Genomic DNA, 14,962 nt, shown 5'->3' on the forward strand with positions numbered 1-14,962 from the left:
TGCCACCAGGTGGAGGCTGGCTTCCCCTCTGCGTCTCTCTCCTGGCTCTTCCAGGATAGGATGTTCTATGACTTTCTTGCTAATAACCATCTAATTCCTCTATTTGACACTATAAACCCTTCTCTACTGCTTCTGCATTTTCATAGTGTCTTCTCTCTCGTGTCTTTTTTTATTTCTCTCTCATTTTATAACTTTTTAACTTCATCTTCAACCATCAATTGCTCCATTCCCCCAGGATTTTAAAAATTTCATTCATTCATTCATTCATTCATTCGTTCATTCATAGAAAGAGAGAAACATCAGTTTGTTGTTCCACTATCTGTGCATTCATTGGTTGGTTCTTGTATGTATCCTGACCGGGCATTGAACTTGCAACCTTAGCAGATAGGGCAAATGCTCTTACCAACTGAGTTAGCACACTAGGACTCTCAGGATTTCTCAGGTCATATTTTCATGAAAGAAAATCCAACTGGTCTAGCTCAACTTTTCTCCTTCAGCCTCATCATAGGTCACTGAAATGGCCAATGGTTTGACTGCATTCTGGTCAAGTGACCAACCCTATCCAATCACCGCTGGGTATTTGGAGTCATGCTCTATGAGACATGTGGATGGAGTGGTTTCCTCCAAGGGTTGTGAGATGTCTTGCATACATCAGTTTCCCTGAACCTCCATGAAAGTCACTTCATGCCAGAAATCCAAAGGAAAGTTTTCATGCCTGACAATAAATCCCTGGTGCCAGGAATGCATATCTGGGGGCTACCTGTGCCGTGCCGCACAGCCAAGGGTTCGGTGAGCCTGAGGAGGGGCAGTGAAGCATTAAAGAAAAGACAGACAGAGAGACTATAGCTGGGGCTTGGAGGGTCTCCTGTGCCTGTATGAGGCCACAGAGGAGGATCCAGCCAGCAAGCTGAGCCTTTATTTTATAGTCAGAGAAAAACAAGGTAGTGGTCACCATAGTTACTATGTTCCTGTGAGTTTCACTTGTTTTGGCAGCACTTGCTGCACCTCCCACAGCCCATTCGCTACCCAGGAAGGATCTAGGGGACAGCCATAAAGTCAAGCTTAAATATGCTAAGAGGGCTGTGCCCTCCAAGATGGGACTTGTTTGTGGTTCTGCCACAGGGTCAATCTGAGGCTTAACCCTAGAGCTGTTCCCTACAGCTACCCAAGGGTCATCTCAATATGAAGAATAGCCCAGATTTGAAAGCAACTTAAGTGTCCATCCATAAATGAGTGGATAAAAAAAAGCTGTGTTAACATTTACACAACAAAATACTGCTCAGCCCTAAGAAAGAAAGAAGTCTTACCCCTTTCTGCAGCATGAATGGACCCAGAGAGTATTACACGAAGTGAAATAAGCCGGTCAAAGAAACACAAGTACCATATGACTTCACTTCTATGTGGAATCTAATGAACAAGATAAATGAACAGAGTGGAGGCAGACTCATGGATATAGAGAACAGACTGACAGTTGTCAGAGGGGAGGAGATTGGGGGCTGGTTGAGAAGGGTGAAGGAATTAAGCAAAGAAAAAAAAAAAGGACTCAAGGATAGAGACAACAGTATGGTGACTACTAGAGAGGAGGGTGGTGGGGGAGGTAGAAGAGGATAAAAGGGAGGATAAGTGGTGATAGAAGGAGACTTGGCTTGGGGTGGTAAACACACAATACAATATACAGATGAAGTACTATATATAGCAGTCACCCACGCCAAAGAATATATTCAGCAGCTTGGAAACAGGAACATCATTATGATGGCAGAATTCAGATCCACAGTGCATAGAGTTTACCATTTATTTCCTAAAAACAAACAGCAATTAAAGACAGATGCTTTAAAAAAAAATTCAATCTAAACATTTAAAAAGTAACTAAACATGGTGGTTTTGCACCAACTCTGTCTGGAGCCACCTGACCCCGCCTTCTCAGCTCCTTGATACAAGTCCGGAGGTGAAATTCGTTGCCAATGACTTGTGGTAGCCCTCTTTGCTGAATTTTTTTAAAAGGTGTGGAAATCTGTAGGCTTGGATACAAAGGGCCATGTCTCTTTTACAGGCAGTGCAAGATAGTTAACCTCTCACATACATATTTTACTGAGGTAAAAGATAACGATAAGGTCATCTCCTCCCAGTATCAGGGTGTATTATCTCTGGAATTTTTGGAGAGAGTATGCTGGCATTGAAAGCTGTTCTTTTCCCAGATGCACAAACTCAGTGGACAGGTTTTGTTCAAGGTAAAGGTTAAGGTGCCGTATAGACCCTGAGGACGTGACTTCCTGCAATCACCCACCTGTTGGGAACATTTTAGGATCAGAACATGCCCATGTGGTTAGTTTCAGTGAGTGAGTTTGTCAGATGTGCCAGATAGTAATATAGTCTTGCTCGTATTTCTTCTAATCATATCTCCCTCTTGAGTCTCTCCTAGCCCCATGCTCTACCCTTCCCCATATTGCAGAAATTCTGCAGCCACTGGTTCCCTGCACAGAGGGGGTTAAGACCCCTCCTTGAGCAAAGTATAGAAGCCAAGTCTCCCGGATGCCCCTCTCTCAGACCCGAAAGTCCATACCCGTCCTGCCCTGGACCCACAGTCAAGGGAACAGCTCCCTCCTAACTCTGGATCCCAAAGTTTAGACCACCATGAAGGTCCTCCCTTTGAGACTTTGGAGTCCAGGTAGCCCCTCATATTCTTCTTCAGAGTGGAGGAGAACTTGGGGTTCATCTCAGAGGGGCAATGTGACTCACCAGGAAGCAGCACAGGCAGGATTCGGGTCCCTGCCTGTCTGACTCTTATTTCTCGGAAAACCCAGAGAGGCTATGAAAAGCCACCCAGGGCATCATGGGCTATACTGAGGACCAGGTTGTATGCTGTGACCTTGCCAGTGACACCCACTTTTCCAACATCAGTGCTGAGGCTGACATTGTCCTCAAGGACCATTCACCAAGCTCACTTCCTGGTGTGAACATGAACTTGGCCACAGAGATGGAGAGATGGATCGTGTAGTCCACGTGGCCTCCAAAGAGTGAGCGTCCCCTGGACCAGCAGCCCTATGAGACGAGGAGAGGCATTCAGCTACTGGAGAGTCCTTGCCCCAAATTGATTCCCAACATGTTGAAAATCTCCTGATCTCCACAAGGTACAGCCCTGACACCCTGTAGAAGTAGGGGTGCGGCCTAGGGAGTTCACTGGCCCTAGCTGGTTTTGCTCAGTGGATAGAGCCTCTACCTGTGGACTGAATGGTCCCAGGTTTGATTCCAGTCAAGAGCACATGTCTGGGTTGCAGGCTTGATCCCCAGTGGGGGGTGTGCAGGAGGCAGCCAATCAATGATGGCTCTCATCATTGATGTTTCTATCTATCTCCCTCTCCTTTCCTCTCTGAAAACAATAAAAAAATATATTTTAAAATAAATAAAAAATAAAGTATCCAGTCCCCTCTACCCCCCTCCTCAAAAACAAACAAACAAACAAAAAACAAAACAAAAAACTGTTGTGAAGACTTAATGAAATGTGAGCATATAAGTTCTGGCTTAGAAAGTTACCAGATAAATGTTTCCCCCCTCAATTCTATAGTTCACTGGCTTAAAAATGAAAGGTATATTCACTTTCAGCCATTAATTCAACTTTTACTTATGAGGATCTGACAGAGTCCAGATGCTGTACTGTATGAGTCCCTATTTCTACGCAGTCCCATGCTAGGTGGGAGAAATAGACAACGAACAAATGCATATAAAATAAACATGATATAGAGTTAAGTGCTATCATGAAGTATCGGGGATGGTAAGAAGAGCTACTCCTGGAGACAGGGTAAGGTTTGCTGGTTAATTTTGATTCCATAATGGAGATTCAGCTCGGAATTAGATTTGAATTGATGGATTGGGATCAAATTCTAGACTTGCAATGAAATCTGAATATGATGCCGATGTCTTACAAAAAAGACTTCGGCAGTGGAAGCAACAACAACACAGAAAATTTAAACCAGAAAGGAATCCTGCAGATGATGTGAGGATTAATTTACCAGCTCAGCAACCTCATCAAAGACACTATCACTTTCTCTCCGTTTGTCCATCTCAGAGCTATGGCTTTCTCCCCTCCCCAGTTCCAGGAGGGCTGCCTCACTTCCAGAATTTATGCCCAGAAGGGACACAGTCTAAGAGAGTCAAGGAGAACTCTTGTCCTATCTCCCTTTGGGAAGAAGAGAGCAGTTCGCTGAAGTAACCTAGTGGTATTCCCCTCACCCCTCATTGGCCAACAGGGTATCACATGTTTATGTATAAACCAATCCCTGGGCAGCGGAAATGGGCCCCCATGCTTGGTGCAGTAAAGCTCAGTTGCAGTCACAATGAGCATAGCAGGTTGTCCAAACTAAATCAAGGTTCTGACGAATGGCAGAAGGAATGCATGTTGGGTAGGCAACCACAATGTCTATGATGGGTCAACTTGTGGGACAAAGGTAGAATTGGATTAAAGATGTGAATGGAGAAAACAAGTGGATTCACACGAAGGCATGAAACCTATTTTGGTGTCTGAGTTAGAAGTGAGGGTCAATTTCCCTATTAGGAATCAGCTGTCTAGTAGTCATCTGACAATGGTTCCTTTGTTACTCAATGCAAATGCCAAAGTCCTATCTCGGTCCTCAATCCCTGTGTTGTCCAAATCCTGAAAGGCCTCTGAACCCATCACCCATCCTTCTCCCTCTGATTCATTCAGCTCCAATAAAAAAGGCTTCCTTGCTAGAACATTTCAGGTCCCCTCCTCTTCTCACCTTCCCGTCACTCTGCCTAAGACTCACTCATCCCAATAGCTACATGAATCCATCTACCACCTCCTAAAGATTTTATCCACATGTCCTCTTCTCCTGGGGTCTTTCCAACCACTTTTCCCAATATTTTAATGGCCATTTAGGGGTTGCTGAGATCAAAGGGAACTAGTCCTCTTCTGGTCTTATTTTTCACCATAGCACTTCCTGCCACATAAGAAGCCACCCATGTGAAGTTCATGTCTCTTTACTCAAGGTGTCCATCCACTGGAATGAGGGGCTTTGTGGTGGAATTTTGCTGTTTTGTGGATGCTGTGACCTCAGAGGCCAGAACAAATTCTGGCTCAGAGTAAATGCTCCATAGATACTTCATGAATGAATACAATGAGCAAAGATGAAAAATAAAGAAATTCATCCCACCCTCATTATAATGAAAGCGATTCAAAGGTACTCCAATGTGGAAGAGTCACATAAGTCAGAATAAAGCTATAGTGTAGAACGTTATACAACAGAATAAAAAGAGGAGTAAGCATTCCAAGAGAAACAATTGTCCAAGACTTTTAAAGCTTATTTTTTAAATTAAAAAAAAATTGTCTTTTGGTTAATTCTCATCCGAGGATGCTTTCCCATGGATTTTTAGGGAGAGTGGAAGAGAGAGGGAAAGACAGAGACAAACATTGATGTGAGAGAGACACATTGATTGGTCGCCTCTTGCACGCACCAATCACGGGCAGGGCTGAGGAGGAGCCTGCAACAAAGGTACACACCCTTGACCAGAATCGAACTCAGGACACTTTGTTCTGCAGGCCAACCCTCTATCCACTGAGCCAAACTGGTTAGGGCTGTCAAGACTTTTTATAGAGTAAATAAAATGTCCCATTAGATAATGTTCAGACATTTTTGTTAGATATACATACTATGTATAGAAATCAAAGTATAATAAGTGAAAAATAGTACATATTTAGTAGGTGGGGTTAGGAAAGCCTTCTCTCTCTCTCTCTCTCTCTCTCTCTCTCTCTCTCTCTCTCTCTCTATATATATATATATATATATATATATATATATATATATATATATATATATATATATATATATTGTTTCACCAGGACAAGAGAATCCTACATATTCTTTTTTTTTTTTAAGGTATTATATGTGTCCAAATCTGTCCATTGCCCCCATACATGCCCTCACCCCCTCCCCCGAGTTTTGCGACCTTTGGTTATACTTATTTGCATGCATACAAGTCCTTTGGCTGATCTCTTACCTCCCCCACCTCTCCCTAACCTTCCCGTTGTAATTTGACAGTCTGTTTGGTGCTTTAAGAAAAGCCTTCTCTTGAGATTCATACCCCAATATGAGGGTCAGGTTCAGGCTCAAAGACATGTCTGAGATTCAGCCTGACAAGTTCCCACAAGCTGCTCAGAGTTACGGTGTAAATTCCTGGCCACCCCCAAGAGGGGCAGAGGGCAGAAAAATTGGCCCCAGGGAGGATCCAGGGCACAATCCACCCTGAGCCCTGCAGGGAGGTTCTTGGCTCCTGGTCCTGCCCCTCAGCGCCAGTACCTGGTCACGCCCTTCATAGCTGCCACCAGGGATGGTGGAGCTGGAACGTGCTGGGGCCAACCCGCTGACCTGGCCTCAGGAATGAGGATGGAGGTAGAGTGCGGGCATATGGCCTCAGCTGCCTCTGGGGTTCCAGATAAGAGCAAATGCAGGTAAGATAACCCCAGAGCTGGGTTCACCTGGACTCCAGGACCATGAGAGTTGGAGTGGGGCAGATGTGCCATAAAGAGGGCCACTCTGCACAGGGCTGGACACGACTGGATTCCAACCCATTCTGAAGACACCAGATCAGACCAGACCCATTGCAGGGGAGAGGAAATCCCATATGGGGTGGGGCAGGTGTGTCTGGATGGACAGCCCACTCTAGCTCTTGAGAGCCGAGCAGTAGAGGGCCAAAATCTGGTTGTGAGAAGGAGGGGCTGGAGAGCTGGAGTTTGGGGTTTTTTTTTACCTAAAAAGGAATTTGGGACATGGAATTATGAATGGGGAGGGGGAAAAATCCCGATCCCTAGATGCATCTGCATGGAAGGGTGTCTCTGGCCTGGACTTCTGAGTCTGAGGGAGGAGGTGGGGGCTGCTGAGTCTGAGTGAAGAGAAAAGACCCATAGACCAGGAGTCCAACTTCCGGAAATCTCTGTCTTTCCAGCCCCAGCACAAGAGGCCCTTCCTCTGTGGCAGCCACAGAGACTCAGACAGGACACATGGCAGGTACCCTGCTCCAGCCCCTGCTGCTCCTACTGCTGTCCTTAGCCCTGGGATCTGCTGGACAAGCAGGTGAGGACCAGCCTGGGAGTCCTGACCTTGACCCTGAGCCTCACAGTCCCCCACCTTCCTTCTCCAGATCCCCCTCTTCTCCAAGGAGCCCCCGAGTCAGGACCCTCCCCTGCAGCAGCCTGGTCCCATGGAGATTCCACCCCTGGACTGTGGCCTTCCCTTCTTGCTTCCTCCTGACTCCTGGGCTCTGGGTGCCCTCCAGGCTGCTCTGCCCTCCGTGTCTCTCTCATCAGAAGCTGGAGTTGCCTCCAGAACAGCGGCTGCCCTGGGTTTCTGAGCAGGCTCCCCCCGTCTCTCTCCATCTCTGTCTGCAGCTGTCTCTGCCCTGTGCTCCATGCCTACCTCTGCCCTTCTCCACACCTCTCTGTCTGTGTGTCTCTCTTCATCACTGTCTCTGGGAATTCATCTGTTCTGGACTGATGCCTGCTACCCATGATTCTCCGTGTCTCCCTCCAGCCCAGGACACCGGGGAAAGGATTATTAATGGAGTTGTATGTACAAGAGGCACCCACCCCTGGCAGGTGGCCCTTTATCACAACAACATGTTCCAGTGTGCAGGCGTGCTGATCCAGCAGCTGTGGGTGCTCACTGTCACCCACTGCCGCAGGAGGTACAGAACGGGGGAGCCACAGGGAGGTCTCTCTCTCTCTCTCTCTCTCTCTCTCTCTCTCTCTCCCTCTCTCTCTTGGCTTCTGTCCCCCTAACTCTGGGTCTTTGTACCCCTCTCTCAATCACAGTGCCCCCTTTTGAATGTTGCTTTTTTTTTTTTTTTTTTTTAAGTGAGTATATTGTGCAAATGGGCAGTGACCTTCTGGTTGGTGGGCGTGCCCGGAAGATCAGAGCCACAGAGTCCTTCGTCCACCCCTGATACAACAAGCGCACCGATGATCATGACCTCATGCTCGTGAAGCTGAGCAGCCCGGTCAAGCTCTCACGCAAAGTGAAGACAATCAACATACCGTCCAGCTGCAAAGTCCCTGGGACAAGCTGGACTGTCTCTGGCTGGGGCATTACCATCATGGATGAAAGTAAGGCTGCCTCTGGGACCCCAGTCACCAAGGAAGGTCCCAGCTCCCTTCCTTCCAACGCTCAGGGAGTCCAAGAAATAGGGCCCTTTTCATAACCATCGTATTGGGGCCCCCGGCCCCTCCTCCTTCCATGCCCAGGGTCCCCATCTTTTTACATCAGCACCCACAGGTCCAGGGGACCAAGCCTCTGACTCCTCCCCAGCTTCCTAACTTCTCCAGATGCAACAAATCCATCAGAGCTCATGTGCTCGAATGTCAACCTCGTCTCCTACAAGCAATGCAGGAAGGTCTTGTTGAAAAAGTACACGATCTGTGCTGTTGCCCCAAACAGACACTCCTCCACCTGCAGAGGGAGTCCCCTCCTCCCTCTCCTGGCCTGGGTCCTGCTTCCTCTCAGCCCAGGCCTGTCTCCCCTTCCATGCAGTGCTCAGGGCCCCATGACCCTGGGGCTGAGCCTTCCCTCACCCTTTCCTGGCTCTCTCTCCTCAGTTCTCTGCCCAGGTCAGGGAATGGATTTCCCATTTGTCTCAGGCTTTTATGTGGTTCAGAACAGCATGGGAATGACCCGGTCTTTATCTATAACTGGAATACTGCCCTAGTGATTTGGCTCAGTGGATCGAGTGCAGGCCTTGGGTCTGAAGTTCCTTAGGTTGGATTCCAGTAAAGGGCGCATGCCCGGGATGCAGGTCTATCCCCAAGAAGGGGGCATACAGGAGGCAGCTGATCAATGATTCTCTCTCATTGACGTTTCTATCTCTCTCTCCCACTCCCTTCCTTTTCTGAAATAAAGAAAAAATTAAACACACACACACACACACACACACACACACACACACAACTGGAATATGAGATTCCTCGTGGACGTTTTTCATATTAAATTTGATTTTTTAAATATGCCTTAAAATGTTTGTTGCAATCACTGGCATGTGCCTGAGGCTACTGTCCTGTCTTTGTATCTGTGTATCTGGTTCTAATTCTGAAGAAAGGATGAGCCCCTCTTTGCTCTTTCCCCTGCAGGGTGACTCCAGGGGCCCGCTGATGTGCCAAGATTCCCTGCAAGGCCTGGTGTCCAGCAGATATTTCCCTTGTAGACCGCCCTTTGAGCCAGTGATATACACCTGCCTATGCATGTACCACAAGTGGATATATAATACCATGAAAACCAATTCCTAATCTCTCCATGTGTTCATCCCTGAACAGGAACTTCCCAGAAATAAAGACATCCATGACTTGCAGCCACACTTGACTTTATCATTTCTTTCAAAGTCAAATGAAAACATCAACAATATTCTAGTAAAAAAAAAAATTAAAATTTCCAAAACACCTATGAGCTAAACATAAAACACACACACACACACACACACACACACACACACACACACACACATCGGTGCTGGTAAAGATGCAGGGAGACCCACGGTGTTCTCCAGTAGAACTGTAAACTGCTACCATTTTTATGACAGGAGTCGAGGCAAGGTGAATCCAGAGTCTCATTCATCACGTTTGACCTAGTAATTCTGGTAAATCCGAACTGTGGGCAAGGTTTGAATGCATCACAACACTATTGGTCATAGCAAAGCAGTGGAAACGCTGAACATGTCCCAAATTATTCAATGTTTTATGTCAGCAACAAACGGATGTAAGTCAGGAGACTCATGAAGCTGTTTAGGATAATAATTATACAGAGCCCTGACTGGTTTGGCTTAGTGGATAGAGCGTCAACCTGAGGACTGAAGGGTCCCTGATTTAATTCCAGTCAAGGGCATGTACCTTGGTTGCAGGCACATCCCCAGTAGGAGGTGTGCAGGAGGCAGCTGATTGATGTTTCTCTTTCACCGATGTTTCTAACTCTCTATCCTGCTCCCTTTCTATCTGTAGAAAAATCGATAAGATATATTAAAAAATTATTATTATTATTATGCAGAACTGTTGGTGTTGTATCAGAATGTGTATGCTTTCTGATGTTAAATGGGGGGAAAAGAGGGAGGAAAAAGTATGCGTGTGTGATTCTCACGATGTAAAATGAAATATTCACAGAATAAAGAGCATGCACCCAACTGCCTGTGGATGGAGTCAGGGGTCCTCCTTCCTTCCATTTCCCTTTCTGTACCCATGCACTTCTACATCCTGAAAAATTCAGGTGGGGACCTCTGAGGAGCCAAGGATGGGGCAAGGAGACCTTCACAGAGGGTGGTGGGAAAGGAAAATGGAACTGATTATGAAGTCTCACCCTACCTCCTGCTCCTCCTGATTCAGTGGTGTGTTTGTCTACATTTTCCAGCCCTCAGGATTTCCCATCCAGAGAGAGAGAGAGAGAGAGAGAGAGAGAGAGAGAGAGAGAGAAGAAGAAGAAGAAGAAGAAGAAGAAGAAGAAGAAGAAGAAGAAGAAGAAGAAGAAGGAGAGGAGGAGAGGAGGAGGAGGAGGAGGAGGAGGAGGAGGAGGAGGAGGAGGAGGAGGAGGAGGGAGGGGGAGGAGGAGGAGGAGGAGGAGGAGAAGGAGGAGGAGGAGGAGGAGGGAGGAGGGAGGAGGGGGAGGGGAGGAGGAGGGGGAGGAGGAGGAGGAAGAGGGAGAGGAGAAGAAGGGAGAGGAGAAGGAAGAGGAGGAAGAGGGAGAGGAGAAAGAGAAACGAGAGGAGGAAGAGAAACGAGAGAAAAGGAGAACAAAAAAATAAAACCTAGTCATGTCCTAACGCCTATTTGATCGGTCAGTTAATCTTACCTCCAGTGAGACCTATTCATTGGTTTTGTGCATCTGGAATAAGAACAACTTCAATATATTTTATTGATTTTTAACAGATGGAATGGGAGAGGAAGAGAGCTAGAAACATCAATTAGAGAAAAACATCAACCAGCTGCCTTTTGCACAACCCCAATGGGGATGTGCCCGCAACCAAGGCATATGCTCATGACTGGAATCTAACCCATGAGCCTTGTGTCCACAGGCCTACATTCTATCCACTGAGCCAATCCGGTTAGGGCAAGAACAACTTTAAATGTCAGATGATCATCTCTCTGGAGCTGCAGGGACAAATACCCTGGTACTGAGGGGAGAGGCCCCCATCACTCCTGATGGTTATCTTTTACCCGAATAACCTCGTAAACGATTTATGTGAGACGTCACCCATCCTGCACCGCCTGTAAAAGAAACACGCATGTCTCCGTTGCTCCTTGTATTTGATCCTAGACAGTACCCTGCCTTATTTTTTAAAAATTTCAACAAGAGGTCTATCTCCTTGCAAAGAATTCATCATGAATGAATACAATGAGCAAAGAAGAAAATCAAAGAACTTCATCCCACCCTCATTATAACGAAAGGGATTCAAAGGTTACCTAAGTCAGAATAAAGCTATAATGTAGAACATTATACAATAGAATAAAGGAAGGAGTAAGCATTCTAAGAGAAACAATTGTCCAAGACTTTTAAAATTTATTTCTAAAATTAAAAAAAAATTGTCTTTTAGTGAAGTCTCAACCCAGGATATTTTTCTATAGATTTTTAGGGAGAGTGAAGAGAGAGGGAAAGACAGAGAGAATCAAGAATGTCATAGAGCGCTGATCAGGGGCTGGGCTGAGAAGGAGCCTGCAACCAAGGTACATGTCCTTGATCTGAATAGAAATCGGAACTCTTGGATATGCAGGCCAACGCTCTATGCACTGAACCAAACCGACTAGAGCTATTCAAGATGTTTTATAGAGAAAATAAGATGTCCCATTAAATAGTGTTCAGATATTTTTGGTAGATAAATATATTATGTATGGAAATCAAAGTATAATAAGTGAAAAACAGTACATATTTAGTAGGTGGAGTTAGGAAAGGCTTCTCTTCAGATTCATACCACAATAGTAGGGTCGGGTTCAGAATCAAAGACACGTCTGGGATTCAGCCTGACAAGGTCCCACAAGCGGCTCAGAGTTACGGTGTAAGTTCCAGGCCACCCCCGAGAGGGGCAGAGGGCAGGAAAATTGGCCACAGGGGAGGACCCAGGGCACAGCCCATCCTGAGCCCTGCATGGAGGTCCTTGGCTCCTGGTCCTGCCCCTCAGCGCCAGTACCTGGTCACGCCCTTCATAGCTGCCACCAGGGATGGTGGAGCTGGAACGTGCTGGGGCCAACCCGCTGACCTGGCCTCAGGAATGAGGATGGAGGTAGAGTGCGGGCATATGGCCTGAGCTGCCTCCCAGGTTCCAGATAAGAGCAAATGCAGGTAAGATAACCCCAGAGCTGGGTTCGCCTGAACTGCAGGACCATGAGAGTTGGAGTGGGGCAGGTGTGCTATAAGAGGGCCACTCTGCACAGGGCTGGACACGGCTGGATTCCAACCCAAGCTGAAGACCAAACCAGACCCACTGCAGGTGAGAGGAAATCCCATATGGGGTGGGGCAGGTGTGTCTGCATGGACAACCCACTCTTGCTCTGGAAGGCAGAGCAGTAGAGGCTCGATTTTCGGGTTGTGAGAGGAGGGGCTGCAGGGCTTTAATTTTGGGTCTTTTATCTAAAAGGAACTTGGGACATGAAATTATACATGGGGAAGAACAGAAAGGCTTTCAATTATAAATGGGGAGGGACAGAAAGCCCAACCCTTAGGTGCCCTTGCATGGAAGGGTGTCACTGGCCTGGACTTCTGAGTCTGAGGGAGGAGGTGGCTGCAGACAGGGGCTCCTGGGTCTAAGGGAGGAGGTGGATGCAGACTGGGGCTCCTGGGTCTGAGGAGAAGGTGGGGGCAGACTGGGGGCTTATGGGTCCGAGGGGGGAGGTGGGGGCTCCTGGGTCTGAGCGAAGAGAAGGGACCCGGAGACCAGGAGCCCTGCTTCCGGAACACTCTGTCTTTCCATCCCCAGCAGAAGAAGCCCTTCCTCTGTGGCAGCCACTGAAACTCAGACAGGAGACATGGCAGGTCCCCTGCTCCAGGCCCTACTGCTCCTACTGCTGTCCTTCGCCCTGGGATCTGATGGAAAAGCAGGTGAGGACCAGCATGGGAGTCCCGACATTGACCTTGGGCTTCACAATCCCCCACCTCCCCTCTTCAGGGCCCCCTCTTCTCCAAGGAGCCACGTAGTCAGGACCTTCCCATGCAGCAGTCTCCTCCCTTGGAGACTTGACCCCTGGGCAGTGGCCCCTTCCTTCCTGCTCCCTCCTGACTGCTGGGCTCTGGGTGCCCTCCAGGCTGCTCCCTGCCCTCTGTGTCTCTCTCATCAGAAGCTGGGGTTGCCTCCAGACCAGCTGCTGCCCTGGGTTTCTGAGCAGGCTCCCCCAGTCTCCCTCCATCTTCGTCTGCAGCTGTCTCTGCCTCTGCCCTTCTTCACGACTCTCTGTTTGTCTATCTCCATCACTGTCTGAGAATTTGTCTACTATGGACTCAGTCCTACCCTGATGCCTGCTACCCATGCTTTCTCTATGTTTCCCTTCCAGCCCAGGGCAACGGGGAAAGGATTCTTAATGGAGTTGAATGTCCAAGAGGCACCCATCCCTGGCAGGTGGTCCTGTTTCACAACAATACATTCTTGTGTGCAGGCGTGCTGATCAACCAGCGGTGGGTGCTCACTGTCGCCCACTGCCGCAAGAGGTATGGGACGGGGGAGCCACAAGGAGGTCCTTCTCTCTGTCTCTCTTCTGTCTCTCCTCTTTCGTCTTCTCTCCTCCCCTCTCCTCCCATCTTCTTCTCCTCTCTCTCTCTCTCTCTCTCTCTCTCTCTCTCTCTCTCTCTCTCTCTCTCTCTTCTCTTCTTTTCTCTCTTCTCTTCTCTTCTCTTCTCTCTCTCTTTCTCTCTCCCTCTCTCTATCTTGGCTTTTCTCCCCCTAACTCTGGGTCTATGTCCCCCCATCTCAATCACAGTGTCTCCCACTCAATGTTGCTTTTATTCCTCAAGTGACTACCTTGTGCAAATGGGCAGTGACCATCTGAATATTGGAACAGTCCAGCAGATCTGGGCCACAGAGTCCTTCGTCCACCCCCAGTATGACAATCGCACCTATGATCATGACCTCATGCTCGTGAAGCTGAGCAGCCCGGCCAAGCTCTCACCCAATGTGAGGACAATCAAACTACCAACCAGCTGCAAATTCCCTGGGGCGAGCTGTACTGTCTCTGGCTGGGGCGTCACCTCCATGGATGTAGGTGAGGCTGCCTCTGGGACCCCAGTCACCAAGGTCCCAGCTCCCTTCCTCCCAGGCCACAGCTACTGGAACAGACCTGAGGTTCCAGGTCCCCCAACACCTGGGACCTCACACCCAGGAAGCCAGACCACCAGGCCCTCTACAGTCAGACCCAGGGAGCCTGACCTTTAAACATACCTCCCACAGTCCCATAACCCTTGGGTCCCAGGCCTCCATCCCACAGATCCAGGAATTTAGAACCCCAGTCACCACCTCAGGGACAGCCAAGCGCTCAGGCCCTCAGCCTCTTCCACGCTCACACCCAGGAGTCTTGGCCTTCAGACGCCTTCTCCCTCAGACAAAGGAGACCTGGTCCCGAGCTCCCTCTACCCAGGAGGTGTCCCCCCATGCCAGCTCCTCTTCCTTCCACTGGTAGAGCTGCCACTAGGGAAGGTGGAGCTAGAACCTGCTGGGGCCAACCCTCTGACCAGGCCTCAGGAGTAAGGATGGAGGTAGAGTGCGGGCATATAGCGTGAGCTGCCTCCAGGGTTCCAGATAAATGCAAATGCAGGCAAGGTAACCCCAGAGTTGGGTTCGCCTGAACTCCAGGCCCCTGAGTTGGAGTAGGGCAGGCGTTCTATCAGGGGGCCACTCTGCACAGTACGTTCAAAACAGGAGTTCAGGCACAAGTCCCTTCCTTCCAACGACCCGGGAGTCCAAGAAATAGGGCCCTTTGCATAACCATCCTATTGGGTCA

The 14,962-nt window shown here is 48.3% G+C and overlaps 1 protein-coding gene across 1 annotated transcript in view; it reads left to right on the forward strand.

Moving 5' to 3' along the window:
- Positions 1 to 6,957: 6,957 nt before the first annotated feature.
- The window catches only part of LOC118714919 (kallikrein-7), a 75,178-nt gene continuing 67,173 nt past the window's right edge, over positions 6,958 to 14,962 (forward strand). Inside the window, exon 1 of the mRNA XM_045578888.1 lies at positions 6,958 to 7,085. Coding sequence (XP_045434844.1) covers positions 7,013 to 7,085 — 73 coding nt within the window. The 5' untranslated portion in view covers positions 6,958 to 7,012. The remainder of the gene's footprint in view (positions 7,086 to 14,962) is intronic.

This window comes from Pipistrellus kuhlii, unplaced genomic scaffold (assembly GCF_014108245.1).
Source record: "Pipistrellus kuhlii isolate mPipKuh1 unplaced genomic scaffold, mPipKuh1.p scaffold_m20_p_108, whole genome shotgun sequence".
Classification (NCBI taxonomy): Eukaryota; Metazoa; Chordata; class Mammalia; order Chiroptera; family Vespertilionidae; genus Pipistrellus; species Pipistrellus kuhlii.